At 38.2% G+C, this 17,629-nt stretch overlaps 1 protein-coding gene and 1 pseudogene across 1 annotated transcript; both read left to right on the top strand.

The window, feature by feature from the left end:
• The first annotated feature begins 1,134 nt into the window (after nt 1–1,134).
• On the top strand, nt 1,135–3,311 carry LOC124958624 (olfactory receptor 147-like). Its single transcript, XM_047516881.1, has 2 exons — nt 1,135–1,144; nt 2,377–3,311. The coding sequence occupies exon 2, from the start codon at nt 2,379–2,381 to the stop codon at nt 3,309–3,311; it is 933 nt and encodes a 310-aa protein (XP_047372837.1). The 5' UTR covers nt 1,135–1,144; nt 2,377–2,378.
• A 4,964-nt stretch (nt 3,312–8,275) lies between these two features.
• On the top strand, nt 8,276–14,679 carry LOC124959696 (olfactory receptor 143-like; annotated as a pseudogene).
• The last annotated feature ends 2,950 nt before the right edge of the window (nt 14,680–17,629 follow it).

Below are 17,629 nucleotides of genomic sequence, written 5' to 3'. Positions count from 1 at the left end.
GCCATGGCTTCAATATAATTGGAGATGACCCCCAAACATTTTTTTCATATTCTAATCTTTCTCCTGAGCTTCAATTAACCTTATTCATTTATCTCCTCCTTCATACTCGTTCTCGATTGCCAGTTGCTCAAAATGGAATGTGTAATTACAGCAATATTTTCTCTCTTTCTGAGTTCTCTCTGTTTTAACACTATAATTTACCCAAACACCTAGGTCAATATCTTGGGAAATTTTGTTGTCCATTTCCATCTTCTTTGTGAGAATTCCTGCTGAATCTTCCCTTGCAATGTCTCCTGTTTGTTTCTTGGAATTAGTTACAATAGTACTCAAAATTCAGAAAGGTTTGCATGATGTTTTTTGTTTTCATATTTGCTTTCTTGGTGCTGGGAATTGAACTCGGGGGTAATCTACCACTGAGCCATATCCCCTGCCCAACTTTATTATTTATTTTGAAACAGGATCTCCTAAATTGAATTTGAGAACTGCCTCAACCTTCTGAGTCATTGGGATTATAGGCATGCAACACCACAAGTGTTGTTCTCCTCCTCTTCTTCCTTGTTTTTTTCTTCTCTTCCTCCTCCTTTCCCTCTTCCTCCTTCTCCTCCTTCCCTGTCGTCCTCCCCCTCTTCTTCCTCCTCCTTTTCTTCTCCTCCTCCTCCTTCTCCTTTCTTTTCTTCTCTTCTTTTTTGTGAGTCATTCATTGACTGCTATAATTACCTCTGCAGTTTAGCTCACCTTCATTTCTCTAATGCTAGTCATTCCTACAAATGCCACCACATTAGTCTCATAAAATCAGCACTGTGGTTATTTCTGACCTCTGCCAAAAAATAAATAAAAACCTTAAATGGTTCCCAATGACCTCCCACAGGGAATAATCCTTTATTTAGGTACCTGAGAACCTCCTACACTACACTGACCCTTTTTCTGATCTGAGTTTATGCTGCAGTCCTGTAGGAGAGACCTTGGGAGCTCACAGAGAGACTGTACAAGTCCTCAGGGTGACACTTAGGGAGGGGGGAGTCTGCAGTCTTTTTCTAAACTCAGTAACTTGGATCTGGAGTGCTGCTAGATAACTTTTGTGGGTCCTTTATGTAAACATCGTACTGATATTTTTCCTGTTCTGCCTTCTTATCTACAAATAAAAGCAATGGCACTGTGTGAGGCTTTGCCAGTGGGGCAAAATATCTGTGTGGTATCCGGTATGAGTTCCAAGAATAATAAACAGAACTTCATTAATTCTTTCTTTCATTCTACATGTGCTTAGAGAGCATTTACTGATGTGCCAGGTATTGCTCTATGTGCAACAGAAAGAGCACTGAAGTAAGTAGACAAAATCCCTGCCATTTTGGAGCTTAGACTCAAACATATATGGGTGTATATATTGGTGGAAGACACCACAAGTAAAAAAATATATGCTATTTAGTGATAGGTGAAAGGAAGAATCCACTTGGATAAGGGACAGGCTTTCTTGAGTTTCTTTTTTGGGGATGTGCCCCATTTGTTGGAGAATCAACATGTATGCAAAATGGTGTACTTCCAATATGTTACTGTTTTGGTAGATAATTTCTTTTAGTTGTAAAGACTAATCTCTAGAGAAAACACTGGGGAAACATAGGTATTGTGATTTTTAATCAGGTCCCTAGGATTTACAAACTCATAAAAACCCTGTGGGATTTTTTTTTTTTTTTTTTTTTTTTTTTGGCATTAGTAGATGCTATTTACCATCTCATAGGATAAAGAAGACATTGGGTAAAGCGACCATCAGAAATCATGATCTGTACCTTAGGGCTTCTCAGAGTCTGGAGTATGGAGGGCTATACTTTGGTTCTCTCTGTCTATAGTCTATAACAAACAAAAGCAATACCACCAAAAACAAAGAATGTATTTTCTGGGCTGTAAATTCATTAGAGCTACCTGCCATTCATAAGACTAAAACCCTCTCCTGAAGTCCTGATGCAGAGGGTTGAGAGCTGGATTGTACCTATCCTGCTATTCTTCTAGACCTCATTTGGGGTAGCTGGTGAGTACTTGAAAAGCCTCATCTCCTCTCTGCTGAGAACACTATTCAACTTGAGGAAGAGGTGAGAGGTGGATTGTGAAGGAAGTTTAATTGAGATGCTGCAGAGCCAGAGGTAGACATTACCTTCCTGAACTTTATCCCCTCAGAAATTGCCTTTAAAAAAAAAAAAAAAAACTTTATATATTCCCTAAAACTTATGAAATGGAGAAAACACAGAGAAGGATGAAGGAAGGGATTAATTGATCTCCCTATTCTAGATTTCCATCTCATTATACTGGGGTTGGGTGAAGAGAGCTAGCTGGATTTTCATTTTAATGTTACTATTTCTCCTTTTCTCTCAGACAGGTCCCAGGGAGGAATGGTCTCAGGCAATGGCTCTTCAGTGACCCAGTTTATCCTGCTGGGTTTAACACAACAGCCAGAGCTCCAGCTGCCTCTCTTCCTCCTCTTCTTAGCCATCTATGTGGTCTCTGTGGTGGGGAACCTGGGCTTGATTGTTCTGATTATTCTGAATCCTCACCTGCACACTCCCATGTACTACTTCCTCTTCAACCTTTCCTTCATTGATCTCTGCTACTCCTCTGTCATAATCCCCCGAATGCTGATGAGCTTTATAGAACAGAACATCATCTCTTATGCAGAGTGTATGACTCAGCTCTTTTTCTTTGCTTTTTTTGTTATTGATGAGTGCTGTATTTTGACATCAATGGCTTATGATCGGTATGTGGCCATCTGTAAGCCTCTGCTTTATAGGATCACCATGTCCCATCAGGTCTGCCTCTTGCTGATGGTGAGTGTGTATGCAATGGGGCTTGTGGGTGCCATGGCCCACACTGGATGCATGCTGAGACTCAGCTTCTGTGATGGAAACGTCATCCATCACTACATGTGTGACATACCTCCTCTCCTGAAGCTCTCCTGCACAAGCACCTCCATCAATGAGCTGGTGGTTTTCCTTGTGGTAGGTGTCAATGTTATAGGGCCTAGCCTTATCATCTTCATTTCTTACACCTTGATTCTGTCTAACATTTCCAGCATCCGTTCCACAGAGGGCAGGTCCAAAGCATTCAGTACCTGCAGCTCTCACATAATTGTTGTTTCTATTTTCTTTGGAGCATCAGCTTTCATGTACCTTACACCTTCTCCTACTGGGTCTCTGGATCAAGACAAAGTATCCACAGTTTTTTATACCATTGTGGGACCGATGATGAACCCTTTCATCTACAGTTTGAGGAACAAGGATGTCCACATTGCACTGAGAAAGACTTTGAAGAAAAGGGTGCTCTCCTAAAGAGAAACTGTTTGTTATAGAAGCAAGATCCTTTTTTTTTTTTAAATTATATTTTTAGTTGTAGATGCACACAATACCGTTATTTTATTTATTTATTTATTTTATGTGGTGCTGAGGCTGGAACCCAGTGCCTCACACTTGCCAGGCAAGTGCTCTACCACTGAGCCACAACCCCAACCCTAGATGCAAGATCTTAATCAGGGTAAATGATATATGAAGCATGGAGAGAATAATAGGAAATCAAAATAAAATGCAAATGATATAATAATAGAGATGATTGCTAACTATACAAATCAGTTTATTGGCTAAGGCACCATAAGGAAGAGAAGGGTCAGTTTCTTCGTTCTTTCTGAGAGAAGAGTAAGTCAGTCTTTCATTCTCTAGGTTATTTTCAGAAACCATAAAGTTTTAAGTAGAAAAATATTTCATGATAATAAATCCAGAAATGGCAAGATTATGACATCTGACTTGGACACCTGTGGAATTCTTGCAAAACTGTGTCATGGAGATATTTGACTTTTGTGCACTTACAAGTCAGTCATTTATTCATTGACTTAATAACCCTCTTTTGAGTGATGAAGTGACGTTTGTTTTAGAGATTCCTTTGTTTCCACAATTAACGGACTAATTTGGGGGGTCTTTTCTCACTTTTTTTCTCTTCTTGCTTTAGTCTGAAGGGAGTTAGGTAAAGGGAAGTCAAAGATTTTCTTGCGATCCTTGTTCCTAAATAACCAATTAGAGCAGCTAGGATAAAGGGCCCTCCACTGGGTTCTACCTCATGGAGCCCACGACAGGACTCCATGTGTGTAGGAGGACATGCTGTTTCTTCACTGGGAAGAAGTTTACAGCAAATGTCTATCAATTAGATTTGCTTCATAGATTTCACAACAAATCACTCATGGAATTGTTACTCTATTTCCAGGGTGGGTATAAAATGAACATAGGGTTTCTAAATAGAGGAGGAGGAAGAATGTCAAATCTTTTGTGTGTTAATATCACACAGATTTTTGTTGTGCACTCACTCTTTTCCCTTACGAGATCCTAATGTGTCAACCTCCTTCCCTAATTCTCTTCCTACATAATAAATGCATCTCCTAATGCTGCCTCCTTTCCCACTACACACTGACACCCAACCTCCTTTCTGTTCCTTATACTCAGATGTCACTGCCTCTCAGATTTTGTACTCTCTATTTCCTCTGCCTGGAATGTCCCTGTGGCTCTTGTCACTGAGATCTCAGCTCACATGCCACCTCCGAAGTAGAGTCCATATGGATAATCTATTAAAATAGGTATTCTCTGACCTTCTCAAATAAGTACACAGTTACTCTCTGCCCTTCTGCAATAAGTACACAGTTATTCTCTCAAATGATAACATTGTGAGATTTTGACTAGCACGCTTCTGGATCTTACTGTAACAGGAGTTTACTTGATGCTTTGACTATATCGCTTGTCACTTTGAAACTTACATGGCTTTTTCTTTTCCCCAACCTTTTCCCTGATCTTCTTTCCCTAGACTTCTCCTCCCTGATCTTCTCCTTCCTTATGTCTCCTCCCTAATCTCATTTTCTCTGAATCACCTCTTCAGAAACCCTGTTCCTCCTGATGGGCAGAATCACAGCCTTTGGGACAGGAGTCCCCTATGTTTCTCCTTTGCTAACAAAGCATTAAACCATTTTTTCCTTTTTCTCAAATCCATGTCCTCATTATTGGATTGGCATTGGAGACAAGGATAGAGATTTTGACAACATTATCATTGAGAAATTTTTGTCCTTTCCTCAAATACATTTTACAATCTCTTTTGTAATCCCTAGCTGTGGTCCCCACCTAATTGTGAATTAGCATCCTCATATCAGAGAAAACATTCAACTTTTGCATTTTTGGCATTGGATAATTTTGCTTAACTCTATCCATTTACTGGCAAGTGCCATATTTTCATTCTTCTTTAAGATTGAGTAATATTCCATTGTGTATATATAGTACCTTTTTAAAAATCCATACATCTGTTGAAGAGCACCTGGGTTGGTTCTATAGTTTATTTATTGTGAATTGAGGTGCTGTAAACATTAATGTGGCTGCATGACTGTAATATGTGGATTTTAAGTCCTTTGGGTATAAACTGAGAAGTGGAATAGCTGGGTCAAATTAATTCATTAGCAGTGAGCTCTTTCCCGTTAATATTTAACTCTCTTTTGTGTCAACATTTTACATGATATAACTGTAGTTTATTTAATAAATGCCAAATGTAAATTGCACATCTATTCTATTTTAGACATCAAATTATCAAGACTGTTATAAATAAGAAAAATATAATGAAGACAATAGAAAGTGCATGTATACATAATATAAAAAACTATAGAAATTAAGGTGATAATTAAGATGATAATAAAGAGAATAACTGTGTTTTTACTTTAATGGTTGGGGTCAGTACAGGTTCTTCTAAGGAAGTAGCTTGTGATCTGAGATCTCAGGACAAGAGGAAGACAGTCACATGAACATTCCAAGGAGAGAGAACAGTTGATACAAAATCTAAGAGGCGGTGACTTCTGAGTACCCCATTTGTGCACAGTGAATCAAAATGCAGTCTGTAAAAAATAAACAAATAAATAATTAAAAAAAAATAAAAATCAAAGGGAAAAAAGAAAGTAAAAAAAAATAAAAGAGGTTGGTATGTCAGTGGTGTAGTGGGAGAGGGGTAAACATTGCAGATATATGTATTATGTGGGAAAAGAATTAGGAGAGGAGGTTGAAGAGCTACAATCTTGTAAGGGAAGAGTAGGTATTTTTAAAGCACAATAAAAACCCATGTGATACTAGCCACACAAAAGATTTAGCTTTCTTCTTTCTCCTCTATTTAGAGGGCCTGTCTATATTCATTTTATAACCAACCTGAAAATAATTTAATGGTTCTGAGAGTGATTTGTAGTGAAATCCATGAAACGATACACCAAACTGTCATGGCCTGCGAGAGAGGATGTTTCGTCTGATAATTTTCTACACATACCTGAAGATGCATCAGAAGCTACAGAACTGAAACCAGAATAGAAGGTGAAGTCCCCCTGATCTTGTGCGTTCACACTTCCAGCACACATGGCCCAACATGGAAAGAACACTGGAACGGGTACTACATGATCTGTTCTGGGTTCCAGATTCTGCAAGTGTTGTGTGTTCTATGTTCTCTCAGTTTTGGTTTCTGCATAGCTAATATTAAAAGTGCTGTGGTAGAGACTAAATAAAACGATACATCTTTACAAAGTGCTTAGTGTTCTGAACATTATACTGAAGTGACTCTAAAGAAGCACTTATCTTTTCACATAACTTCCCTGAAATCAGTATTGTACCTTATACCCAATGACACTCACTTTTACTGATTTGCTGGCAATTCTGACATAGCTGTCATTGTTTGCGTCTGTGCAAACTTGATCATATGTTTCAATGTCACTGAAAGTGAGTCAGGAGAATTGTGCAGGGAGTTAATCAGTTCATTGCATTTAAGATTCATTTATATGTGTATATATATGTATATATATTCTTTTATGTACATATATATACACACACACATATATATGTGTGTTTAGTCATACAGTTTTTATAACTGTAACTTTACTATAAATTTAAGGCAGCATTGAAGTATACAGTTATCAAATACATACATACATACAAGGATATGGAGAAAAGACCAGTGTGGAGGTTCTCTCTGCCAGATTCCACATGGAGGAGGAAAGGGTTAACTTCCAGAGAAGGATATTGGCAGTTTTTATATCTATTACCCAAAAAACTTATCTGCTTAATAAACACACAAGAGCCAATACTTTTCTCATACGAGAGGGGGCATGACGGGTCTGGCCATACCAACCCTGGCCTCTTACAACAACATGGAGTCGCACAACTCTCCTTTATTTATAACTTACAGGTAAAGGGGGTGAGGACTGGGAGGAGCTTCTTCTGTGATGGACAGAAAAGGGTGGAGTTAGGGAGACATCCTCTTAGGGGGAAAATTCCAGAAGGAGACAGGGAACCACTCCCACACAGTGCCACTGTACTTCAGTATCTTTCAGTTTGTATTCATGGTGACTTCCTGACCAAACTAATGACAAAAAAGTCATTGGATGAAATAAATGAGTAAAACTCTGAAATCAAGAGAGACTATGTTGAAATGATGTTTTGGAGACTATATAAAGTTTTTTTTTTTTTTTTTTTTGAAGTGAAGAGAAACTTCTGGGGAAATTCTCAAGTAGAAATCATGGAATACTCTACAGACTTACTCTTCTAGAATTTCAGAGACAGATTTGCACTGATGGCTATTATCTCCTTCATTATCAGACGTTTTAGGACAGTGGGAAAGAAGGGAATTTAAGATCCAACAGCAGCAAGACCTTCAGGGAAAGAAGGTGAGCCATGAATCATCCGTTTCTTGATAGTTTTCCTTCAAAGCCAAAGCTATGTAAATCATGGGTCTGGAGAATACCACTTATTTACTGCTCTTTTCAGCTGATTAGTGATGATAAGGAGAAGGGAGGAATTGCTGTTCAGAGACATAGGGAGGTTAACCAGCATTCTCCTTGAGTAGAGACACACTTTGAGGGTGCAAGAAGCAGGAGGGAAATGGGGATTCCTCAAAGATCAACATGGGAATTTTTCTTTTTGGAGTCTTGCTATGTGTCTTCAGACAGCAGTGAGCTTGGAAACCAGTAGCTCCAGTCTCCTTCTGCTGTTAAATAGTGAGGACTTATTGTTAACGTTACTTTCCATCCTTCTTCCTACAGATCCCAGCCCTGAAGCCAATATTATGAAAAATGACTCTTCCATGACAGTTTATTCTTATGGGATTAACAGACCAAACTGGACTGCAACTGCCCTGTGTCTCCTGTTCTTGGTGAACTACATAGTTACTGTAGTGGGAAACTTAAGATTGATCAATCTATTTGTCCTGAATTTGCACCTTCACACACCCACATACTTTTTTTCTCTTTAATCTGTCCTTCATTGATTTTGTTATTCATTTGTCTTTACTCCTAAAATGCTGATGAGCTTCGTTTAGAGGGAAACATCATCTCCTTCAGAGGTTGAATGGATCAACTATTTTTCTTCTGCTTTTTTGTGAGCTCAGAGTGCTATGTGCTGAGAGCCATGGCTTATGATCGCTATGTGACCATCTGTCAGCCCCTGCTGTACAGGGTCATCATGTCCCCTAGGGTCTGTTCTCTGCTGATGTTGGGCTCTTACTTGGGGTTTGCTGGTGCCATGGTCCACACAGGGTGCATGATGAGGCTCAGCTTTTGTGATTCCAACCTCATCAACCACTACATGTGTGACATCCTTCCCCTGCTGCAACTGTCCTGCAGTGGCACCTACGTCAATGAGCTTGTGAGTTCTGTTGTTGTGGGGACAGGTGTCATTATATTCATCTCCTATGCTTTGGTTCTTTATAATGTCATTCACATGACCTCAGCTAAGGGTTCATCCAAGGCCATGAGCACCTGTGGTTCTCACATAGTAACTGTGGGTCTGTTCTATGGGTCTGCGCTGCTCACTTACATCAAACCCGGGTTTGTGGGCCAGGGGAAATATTTCTCAGTGTTCCACACTTTTGAAGTTCCCTTGCTAAACCTCCTCATTTATAGCCTCAGGAACAAGGAAGTCAAAGTCGCTTTGAAGAGAACCCTACAGAGAATCACATGCAGAGCAGAACCAGTGGGGACGCCTCAGTCCCTGTCCCCGTTGCTGCCTTTTCCCTTCTCTTCCTGCCCTTCTTTACTTTTCATTTTTCATACTATAGTCTGGAAAAGATTATTATTAAAATATCTTTCCTTCCTTTAGCATAGAATGTAACCAAGTGGGCTTATTCTTGGACTTGAAACTCTTCCTTAGTCCCAGGATGTCTCCAGTCTGTCCTCTATATTCTCAATACTAGGTGGAGGCGCTGGACTGTTTTCTTTTCCTAACTAAAGAGAACACCCCCTCCTATTGTTTTCTTGCCTGTCTTCTCCAGCCAAAGAAAGTGAAGAAGTTGGAAGCTTTCTGATAACTTCATTCATTTATTGCTTTTCTAAAACAATTATATAAATCATTTCCTGTTTCAAATATTTTATTGCTTATACCTGCCTTAAAAGAGAAGGGATGACAAAAATTGTGAACATGGCAAAGTTGTAAAAATTTCCAGATCTTTTTCCCCATTCTTTTGGTAATGATTTTTATTCTGGGATTTTAGTCTCCCATCTGTAATGGAACTCTTTATTGGGTTAATGTTCTGTTCTTATGGATATGTGGATGGTTGAGATTCACCACTACCTACCTTTCTCAAATTCCACCCACATTAAGAATGCATTGGTTGTCTAATATTTTGTCATCAATAGAACTGAAATCATCATCTATTTCTTTCTTGTATGTGTAGATCATGTCTGAGATTTTGTTTAAAAATTGCACAATATTTCTGACTTAGACCACAGTCATGTTTAATGTCAAGGTTCTTTCTTCTCCAGCTGCATGTTAAGGGTTAGTTTCTGCAAAAGAAGATTTTTTTTCTTTTAAAAACACAAACAAAAATATGTGTAATGAATCTTACTAAATTGGGATTTAGTCTTTCAGTGTGTAAATTTGGCTACTCCTTTTTTTGTCTCTTAAAAGAATAGTTTGACTCAATTGTCCATATCATCTGCCACATTCTTCACAAGTCCCATTATGCTTAATTTCTTCTTACTCTGCTTTCCAGATGTGAAAATGGCTATGTGACTTGCCTGAGGTCATAGAACTAAAGATGCAAAACCCGATTATTGAGCTCATTGTGCATCCTATGAAGATACAGACAGAAAGAAAGGAGAATTGTTAAGGAAGGGAGAGATCTTCTAGAGAGCTGTTTCAGTGTGAGACTGACAGTAGGTGCTCTTTGAGGCTGATGTAGTTGGCCAAGAAGCCATAGCAGACAGACGACCTACAAGGCAATAAGAGGGGATTTCTGAGATGCCCTAAATTGAGTTACATGCCAGAGGGTAGAAGAAAGGTTTGGGTAATAGGATGTTAATTTAATTGATGGTTTCAACTGAAATCAATGAAGCAAAGGAAAACAAAACAAAACCCTGCTTTTCTTTCCTTTCCTACATGTTGAAGATTAACTACCAAGGCAAGGTCCCATTCTGGCTTTCAGAACCAACCAAACAAAAATAAGCAAAAACTTCTATGCATGCCTTATCTTCTCTTCCCAGGTCTTTGCCAGCTTTCGGTTGTCTTGCCCCTTACCTATAGCTAATGTGGATTCACTGTAAATAATTTCTTTTTCTAAAGCAAATTTTAATTATAAAATACCCTGGCTTCTTAGATTGGTGGACATTTTCCCAACCGCTTTCTGCTGTGTTTCTGTTAGTTTAGGAAATTTGCCTTCAGACTGGTTCTTTGATTTTTGGTTAGCATCTGTAATACCTAAATAAATCCTTTTATCCCAGATATCTCTTGGTCTCAAACAGTTGATTTAAGTAAACCTTTGATGATCAACTAGAAAAATGTACATGCCCCTTCAGGAGTCTGATTTTGAAGTGGTATAAGTAGGTTGAGCTACAGAGAAATGTTTTATCCCAATCTTTTTATTAATAGTGACAATTTTTCAAGAATGGTGAGGTTGAGGAGTTTGGTACGATCCTTCTGGTTAGACATGTCATGATTTCAGTAAAAGTATTTGAAATCAGATACTTTTGTCCATTTCTAGCTGATGTGTACTTGTAGTATCATGTAAGCTGATATGACTGCTCTAATGCTCTAATGATAATGCTTTTAATGTTTAGAAGTATTATATGGACATGCTTATAGATATTATATCATCATTTGTAGGCAAAAAGAGTTTTTAAATAATGAAAATAGTGCACTACAAAATTTTCTTATTGTGTGTATTACATAGATAATAAACTATACCATCACTACCTTGAATGAGTTCTTGGCAGAGATGCCTTTCCGCAGATGTGTCCTAGTCAGAGGACAATGGCTCATTAGCATTGTAACTCTGGGTGTGTAATCAGCATTAAACCTGGGAACTTAGGCATTCTAAATATGTGCTCTACCACTGAGCTAGGCCCCTATCCATTGTGATTTTGTGTTTATACAAAGATAACATGATTTTTGAAAAGTTCTAAAATACTGGTTTATAAGAATAACCTCAGAAGACAATGATGCCAGATAAGATCTTTATTTTAATCCATGATTAAAATAAATTCCAAAAGTATTTCATTTGTTATAATATTTATTTCACTAGTACAATGTGTTCAAAATTTCAATCCCTCATCAGAGTCCGAATGCTTAGTATCTACTTCTGTTTTTTTGTCTACATGTCACAGTTCTTGATTAAAAAGAGAGCTTAGTACTGTTCAGTTTAATTTTTTTCTTTAAGATACATCTTTCGTTAAAGACACATTATGATCCTTTAAAGACACAGAATGAGATGTTGTTTAACATCCATATTTATAAGCCATTTATTCTGAACTCAAAGGTGAAATGCGAGTCATAGGCACAGCATGTAACCTGTGATCTGAGTACAATATTGTAGGCAGCAGCATGGCCTGTGAAGAATTGCAGAAGACATGTTTGGGTAACCTTAAGATGGTGGCTGGCGTTGAGCCAAGAGGTGGCTCATAACTAGTGTTAACACGGTGTGATCTACTTTTGCCTGATGAGTTAATGCCTCCTCTGCGCTATCGGTCAACAGATATTCCTCATTCTTTCTTGATTGGTACCGAGGGGCGTGCCTCCATTGTGCTAATCCTAAGATGATTGGCTGCCTTAGGTATATAAGACACACACCTATAGGAAGAACCAAGGACAAGCAGTTAGTAGAGCGGATAACCGGATAAGCAGCTAGTAGAGAGGGATAACCAGATAACCAGATAAGCACAGATAAGCATGGAGAAGCAGCACCTCTGAATGATGGCAGAACGCAGGTTGCAGATTGTAGAACAGAGAAGTAAAGCCACACCTCTAGATAGCAGAGTGAAGGACGCGGGATGCAGGATGCACCTTTAAGTAGAAGCAGCAGAACTAAGAAGTAGCATCTCTGAAAATGTAGCAAGTCTCTTTTCCTGATAAGCAAAGTCTCTCTCTTTCTCTAAGCAAAGCCTTTTCTTCCTCTCTCTCTCTTCTTCTAAAACTTCCTCTATGAGCTAGGGAATAAGCAAACAAGCAAAAAGCAGTGCACTAAAGAGAAAGATAATAGAAGTAGCTCAGTTTCCAGACCACCTCAGATAAATACCCGCGCAATTGTTGCCGCAGGTGGTAACAATATCCACACGCAAATTGCCGTGGGCGGCGACAAAGAATGAGTCAGCAAGTAGACAGGCTCAATTCTGTGACATCAATAGGTTCCTTTTACGGGTCTAATGTCTAGTTTTGACCTTACATGTATAATTGATTAATATTTTAATGACTCAATAATATTTATAGGCATCATTATTTAAATTCAAGGTTAGAACTTTAAAAAGTTAGTGTTAGGTTTGGATATGAGGGGTTTCCCTCGAAGCGCCTGTGTTAACACAGACATATTCAGAGGTAAAATGATCAGATTATGTGGACTGTAACCTAATCAGTCCATCATACTTTGAATGAGTGGACTTGGTGGTAACTACAGGCAGGTGAGGCATGGCTGGAAGATGTGGTTCACTGGGTATGCCCTTCCACCTTCCTTCTGTTTCCTGGCCACTATAAATAGAGCAGCACTCCTTGACCATGTCCTTCTGCCATGATGTTCTGCCTCACCTTGGCTTAGTGCAATGGACGTGGTTAAGCACAGAATGAACTTCTGAAACCTTGAGCCAAAATCAACTTTCCCTCATGTACATTGTTCTTATTGGGTATTTTGGTCGTAGCACTGAAAAGCTAACTGATACAATAAGTAAATTAGATGTAATTTAATCTATGATATTAAATTTGGAACATCTAAGCTTATTTAACATTTATTGAACATTTAGAAGTATTATATGGGTTATTTGGTAAAGATATAGATATTTTGTACACATCTTCTTATTCTTCTATTTTATCATAGTTTCTCCATATGAACAATTTAAAATTTTTCTCCTACCCTATATTAACATGTTAAAAGCATATTAAGTCTTTTTTAACCACAAAGCTTAGTTGCCTTAAGTATAAGAGGCTTTAATATATTAAGTAACATTTACTTGTAAGGGGACTCTCCCAAGATCTGCCTTTCAGGGAAAGTATGACATTAGAAATTTCAAAAATGCTGTTTGGTGCTCATGGAATGGTACCTGCTTATGCACCAATTTTCTTCCATCACGCAAAGGAACTGAAATATTTTCAGGTGACTCATTTGACATAGCACCCACATTTATTAATTCATAGATGGTTTTTAGATGTTTCTCTGCAAAGTTCTCATTTTTTTTCTCCCACAGGAACGAAGATTGAAAGAGAGCTTCCTAACCACCACAAAACAGACAAAATGGCAAATGGGTATTGATCCCAGGCCAGTCAGGTTTGATGTGGTACAGCTGGAGTTATTATCTGGCTACTTTGCCAGATTTGGGCTCAGAAAGGGGATCCTTGGAAGTCAAGAGTAAGGAGTTCTGATGTGGCACAACATGGCTCTGGCAGGAGCAAGAACCATAAGATAAGCTGTTATTCCTGCTCCATTCTAATAGCTAAACAAACAGTCGCCCCACCACCCAGAGAGATCTCCAGCAATCACAGGACAGAGCCCATTGTGGGCAAGAGGCCTTTGGGCTGCTGGTGGTGTGCTGTGTTTAGGTGCCCAAGGAGCACCAGGCTGAGCATCAGGTGCTGTGTGGTCTACAGTTTAGTCTGTGCCTCCTGAAATCAGATACTTCTGTCCATTTCTAGCTGATGTGTCCTTGTAGTATCATGTAAGCAGAAATGACTGCTCTAAAAATTAGGACTTCTCTATTATTTTGAAGTATATAAAACAAGATGATGACATTGATTCCAAACCAATTTAACACACAATTTGTTAATGAACAACCTATTTTCTTATTTGAGTATGATTTCAATTTTAAATTTTTGAATGATTTCTAAAACTTTTTAAAATTTTTTGTTACTTACTTTTATATTTCACACTTTTTTTTGTTTCTGTTTTTGTTTTTGTTTTTTCTCTTTTGAACCAGGATTGAATCCAAGGGCATTCAACCACTGAGCCACATACTCAGCTCTTTTTTTTTTTTTTTTTTTAATTTTGAGACTCTGTTCCTTAGAACCTCACTAAGTTGCGGAGGCTGACCTGAAACTGCGATCTTCCTGCCTCAGTGTCCTGAGCTGCTGGTGTTGTGCCCAGTGGCTCGAGGCCCCACAAAGACCACCGGAGACCACGATCAACGAAGAGTCATTTATTAGCAAGCTCGAGCCTGGTCCTCCGCGCACTCGGTAACCGGTGATGCTAAGAGGCCCCGAGTCCATGTTTAGCAGGATTTTTATAATGAAAGGCAAGCAGTTTTACAGTGCTCTTTTTGATTGGCTCACATATAAAATTGCATACAAAGTATGTTATCTTAAGTTCTGGGTCACTCTGACCACCGAGAGGAGGGTGGTCATTATTTTAAGTTCACTTTTGTATCAGCAAAGTTTGCTTTTGGGTCAGCCTGACCGCTAGGGGAAGGGTGGTCGGCCACCTGACCTTTACAGACAAAATAAGGGAGGAAAATACTTTGCGGCTTTTCTGAGGGGTTGAGGGCAGTTTGGGAAAAGCCTCATATTTACACAAGTGCTGGCTTTTTCTATCTTTTCACTGGGATTACAGGTGTTTGTCACCATGCCCAGCTATATTCAGTACTTCTTATTGGTGACCATAAAACTTGGTTTTAGTTACTAAGAATTCTTTATCAGTAATTGCAAGTAGATGTGCAATTCACAAAATCTCAGAAAAACATATTTCACTAGCAAGCACAACTTTTATTAAGGATAATGAAGATATATCTTAGTGAAAATATTTCATGGAAAATGAAATAATCATAATTCCCTTTTAATTATAAGTGTATTTTTAATTTGAAATAATTTTATAAATATGGCATATGTTGAAAATGCAGATTTTTTTTCTTAGTTTACCTTAAGCACATCATACACATCGAAAATTCAAAAAATGTTCATTTGTAGTTTAAAAAACAATTTAAAAATCAATTAGGGGTTTTAAAAAAAGTTTATTAGAATTGATCAGTTAAGGACTGGGGAGATAGCTCAGTTGGTAGAGTGCTTGCCTCCTAAGCACAAGGCCCTAGGTTCAATCCCCAGCACTGAAAAAAAAAAAGAATTGATCAGTTAATTTTTTCAAAAAATTAAAATTAAATTTTTATTTTATTTTATTTTTTTTCTTTTTTTTATTGTAAACAAATGGGATACATGTTGTTTCTCTGTCTGTACATGGCGTAAAGGTATACCATTTGTGTAATCATAAATTTACATAGGGTAATGTTGTTTGATTCATTCTGCCATTTTTTCCCTTCCCCCCTCCCCTCTCACCCCTCCCCCCATCTATATAGTCCTTCCTTCCTCCATTCCTGCCCCCCTCCCTAAACCCAACTCCAACCCCAACACTAACCCTTCCCACCCCCCATTATGTGTCATCATCCACTTATTAGCGATATCATTCTTCCTTTGGTTTTTTGAGATTGGCTTATCTCACTTAGCATGATATTCTCCAGTTTCATCCATTTGCCTGCAAATGCCATAATTTTATCATTCTTTATGGCTGAGTAATATTCCATTGTATATATATCCCACATTTTCTTTATCCATTCATCAACTGAAGGACATCTAGGTTGGTTCCACAATCTGGCTATTGTGAACTGAGCAGCTATGAACATTGATGTGGCTGTATCTCTGTAATATGCTGATTTTAAGTCCTTTGGGTATAGGCCAAGGAGTGGGATAGCTGGGTCAAATGGTGGTTCCATTCCAAGTTTTCTAAGGAGTCTCCATACTGCTTTCCAGAGTGGCTGCACTAATTTTCAACCCCACCAGCAATGTAAGAGTGTACCTTTCTCCCCACATCCTCGTCAACACCTGTTGTTGCTTGTATTCTTGATAATCGCCATTCTAATTGGGGTGAGATGGAATCTTAGGGTGGTTTTGATTTGCATTTCTCTTATTACTAGAGATGTTGAACATTTTTCCATATGTTTGTTGATTGCTTGTATATCTTCTTCTGTGAAGTGTCTATTCATTTCTTTAGCCCATTTGTCAATTGGATTATTTACATTCTTGGTGTAGAGTTTTTTGAGTTCTTTATAGATTCTGGAGATTAGCGCTCTATCTGAAGTATGATTGGCAAAGATTTTCTCCCACTCTGTAGGCTCTTTCTTCACATTGCTGATAGTTTCCTTTGCTGAGAGAAAGCTTTTTAGTTTGAATCTATCCCAGTTATTCATTCTTGCTTTTATTTCTTGTGCTATGGGAGTCCTGTTGAGGAAGTCTGATCTAAGCCAACAAGTTGAAGATTTGGACCTACTTTTTCTTCTATAAGATGCAAGGTCTCTGGTCTGATTCCGAGATCCTTAATCCATTTTGAGTTTAGTTTCGTGCATGGTGAGAGATATGGGTTTAGTTTCATTCTGTTGCATATGGATTTCCAATTCTCCCAGCACCATTTGTTGAAGAGGCTATCTTTTCTCCATTGCATATTTTTGGCCCCTTTGTCTAGTATGAGAAAATTGTATTTATTTGGGTTTGTGTCCGTGTCCTCTATTCTGTACCATCGATCCACCTTTCTATTTTGGTACCAATACCATGCCGTTTTTGTTACTATTGCTTTGTAGTAGAGTTGAAGATCTGGTATTGCCATACCCCCTGCTTCACTCTTTCTGCCAAGGATTGCTTTAGCTATTCTGGGTTTTTTATTCTTCCAGATGAATTTCATAATTGCTTGCTCTATTTCTGTAAGGTACATCATTGGGATTTTCATTGGAATTGCATTGAATCTGTATAGCACTTTTGGTAGTATGGCCATTTTGACAATATTAATTCTTCCTATCCAAGAACATGGGAGATCTTTTTAAATTTTTATTTTTGAAATTAAACTGAATTTTTCTGCTTCTTTGCATGTCTGGTTTTATATTTTCTAAAACACAAAATTTGCATAATTTCAAAAGGAAATTATTAGCCATTTGTAAAATTGCAATTAGGTAAATCATACAGACTGATGATCAGCCATTACTATTGGGGATAAAAATACAAACACACCCCTGTAATCCCAGTGACTTGCGGAGGCTGAGGCAGGAGGATCACAAGTTTGAGGCCACACTGTCTTATAATAAAAAATAAAGTATTTGTTATATAGTTCAGTGGCAAAGTGCCCCCGGGTTCAATCCTTAGAATCAAAAACAAAA

This window comes from Sciurus carolinensis, chromosome 11, assembly GCF_902686445.1.
Source record: "Sciurus carolinensis chromosome 11, mSciCar1.2, whole genome shotgun sequence".
Classification (NCBI taxonomy): Eukaryota; Metazoa; Chordata; class Mammalia; order Rodentia; family Sciuridae; genus Sciurus; species Sciurus carolinensis.
The sequence above is the reverse complement of the archived record's forward strand: the minus strand, read 5'-3'. Positions and strand labels throughout refer to the sequence as shown.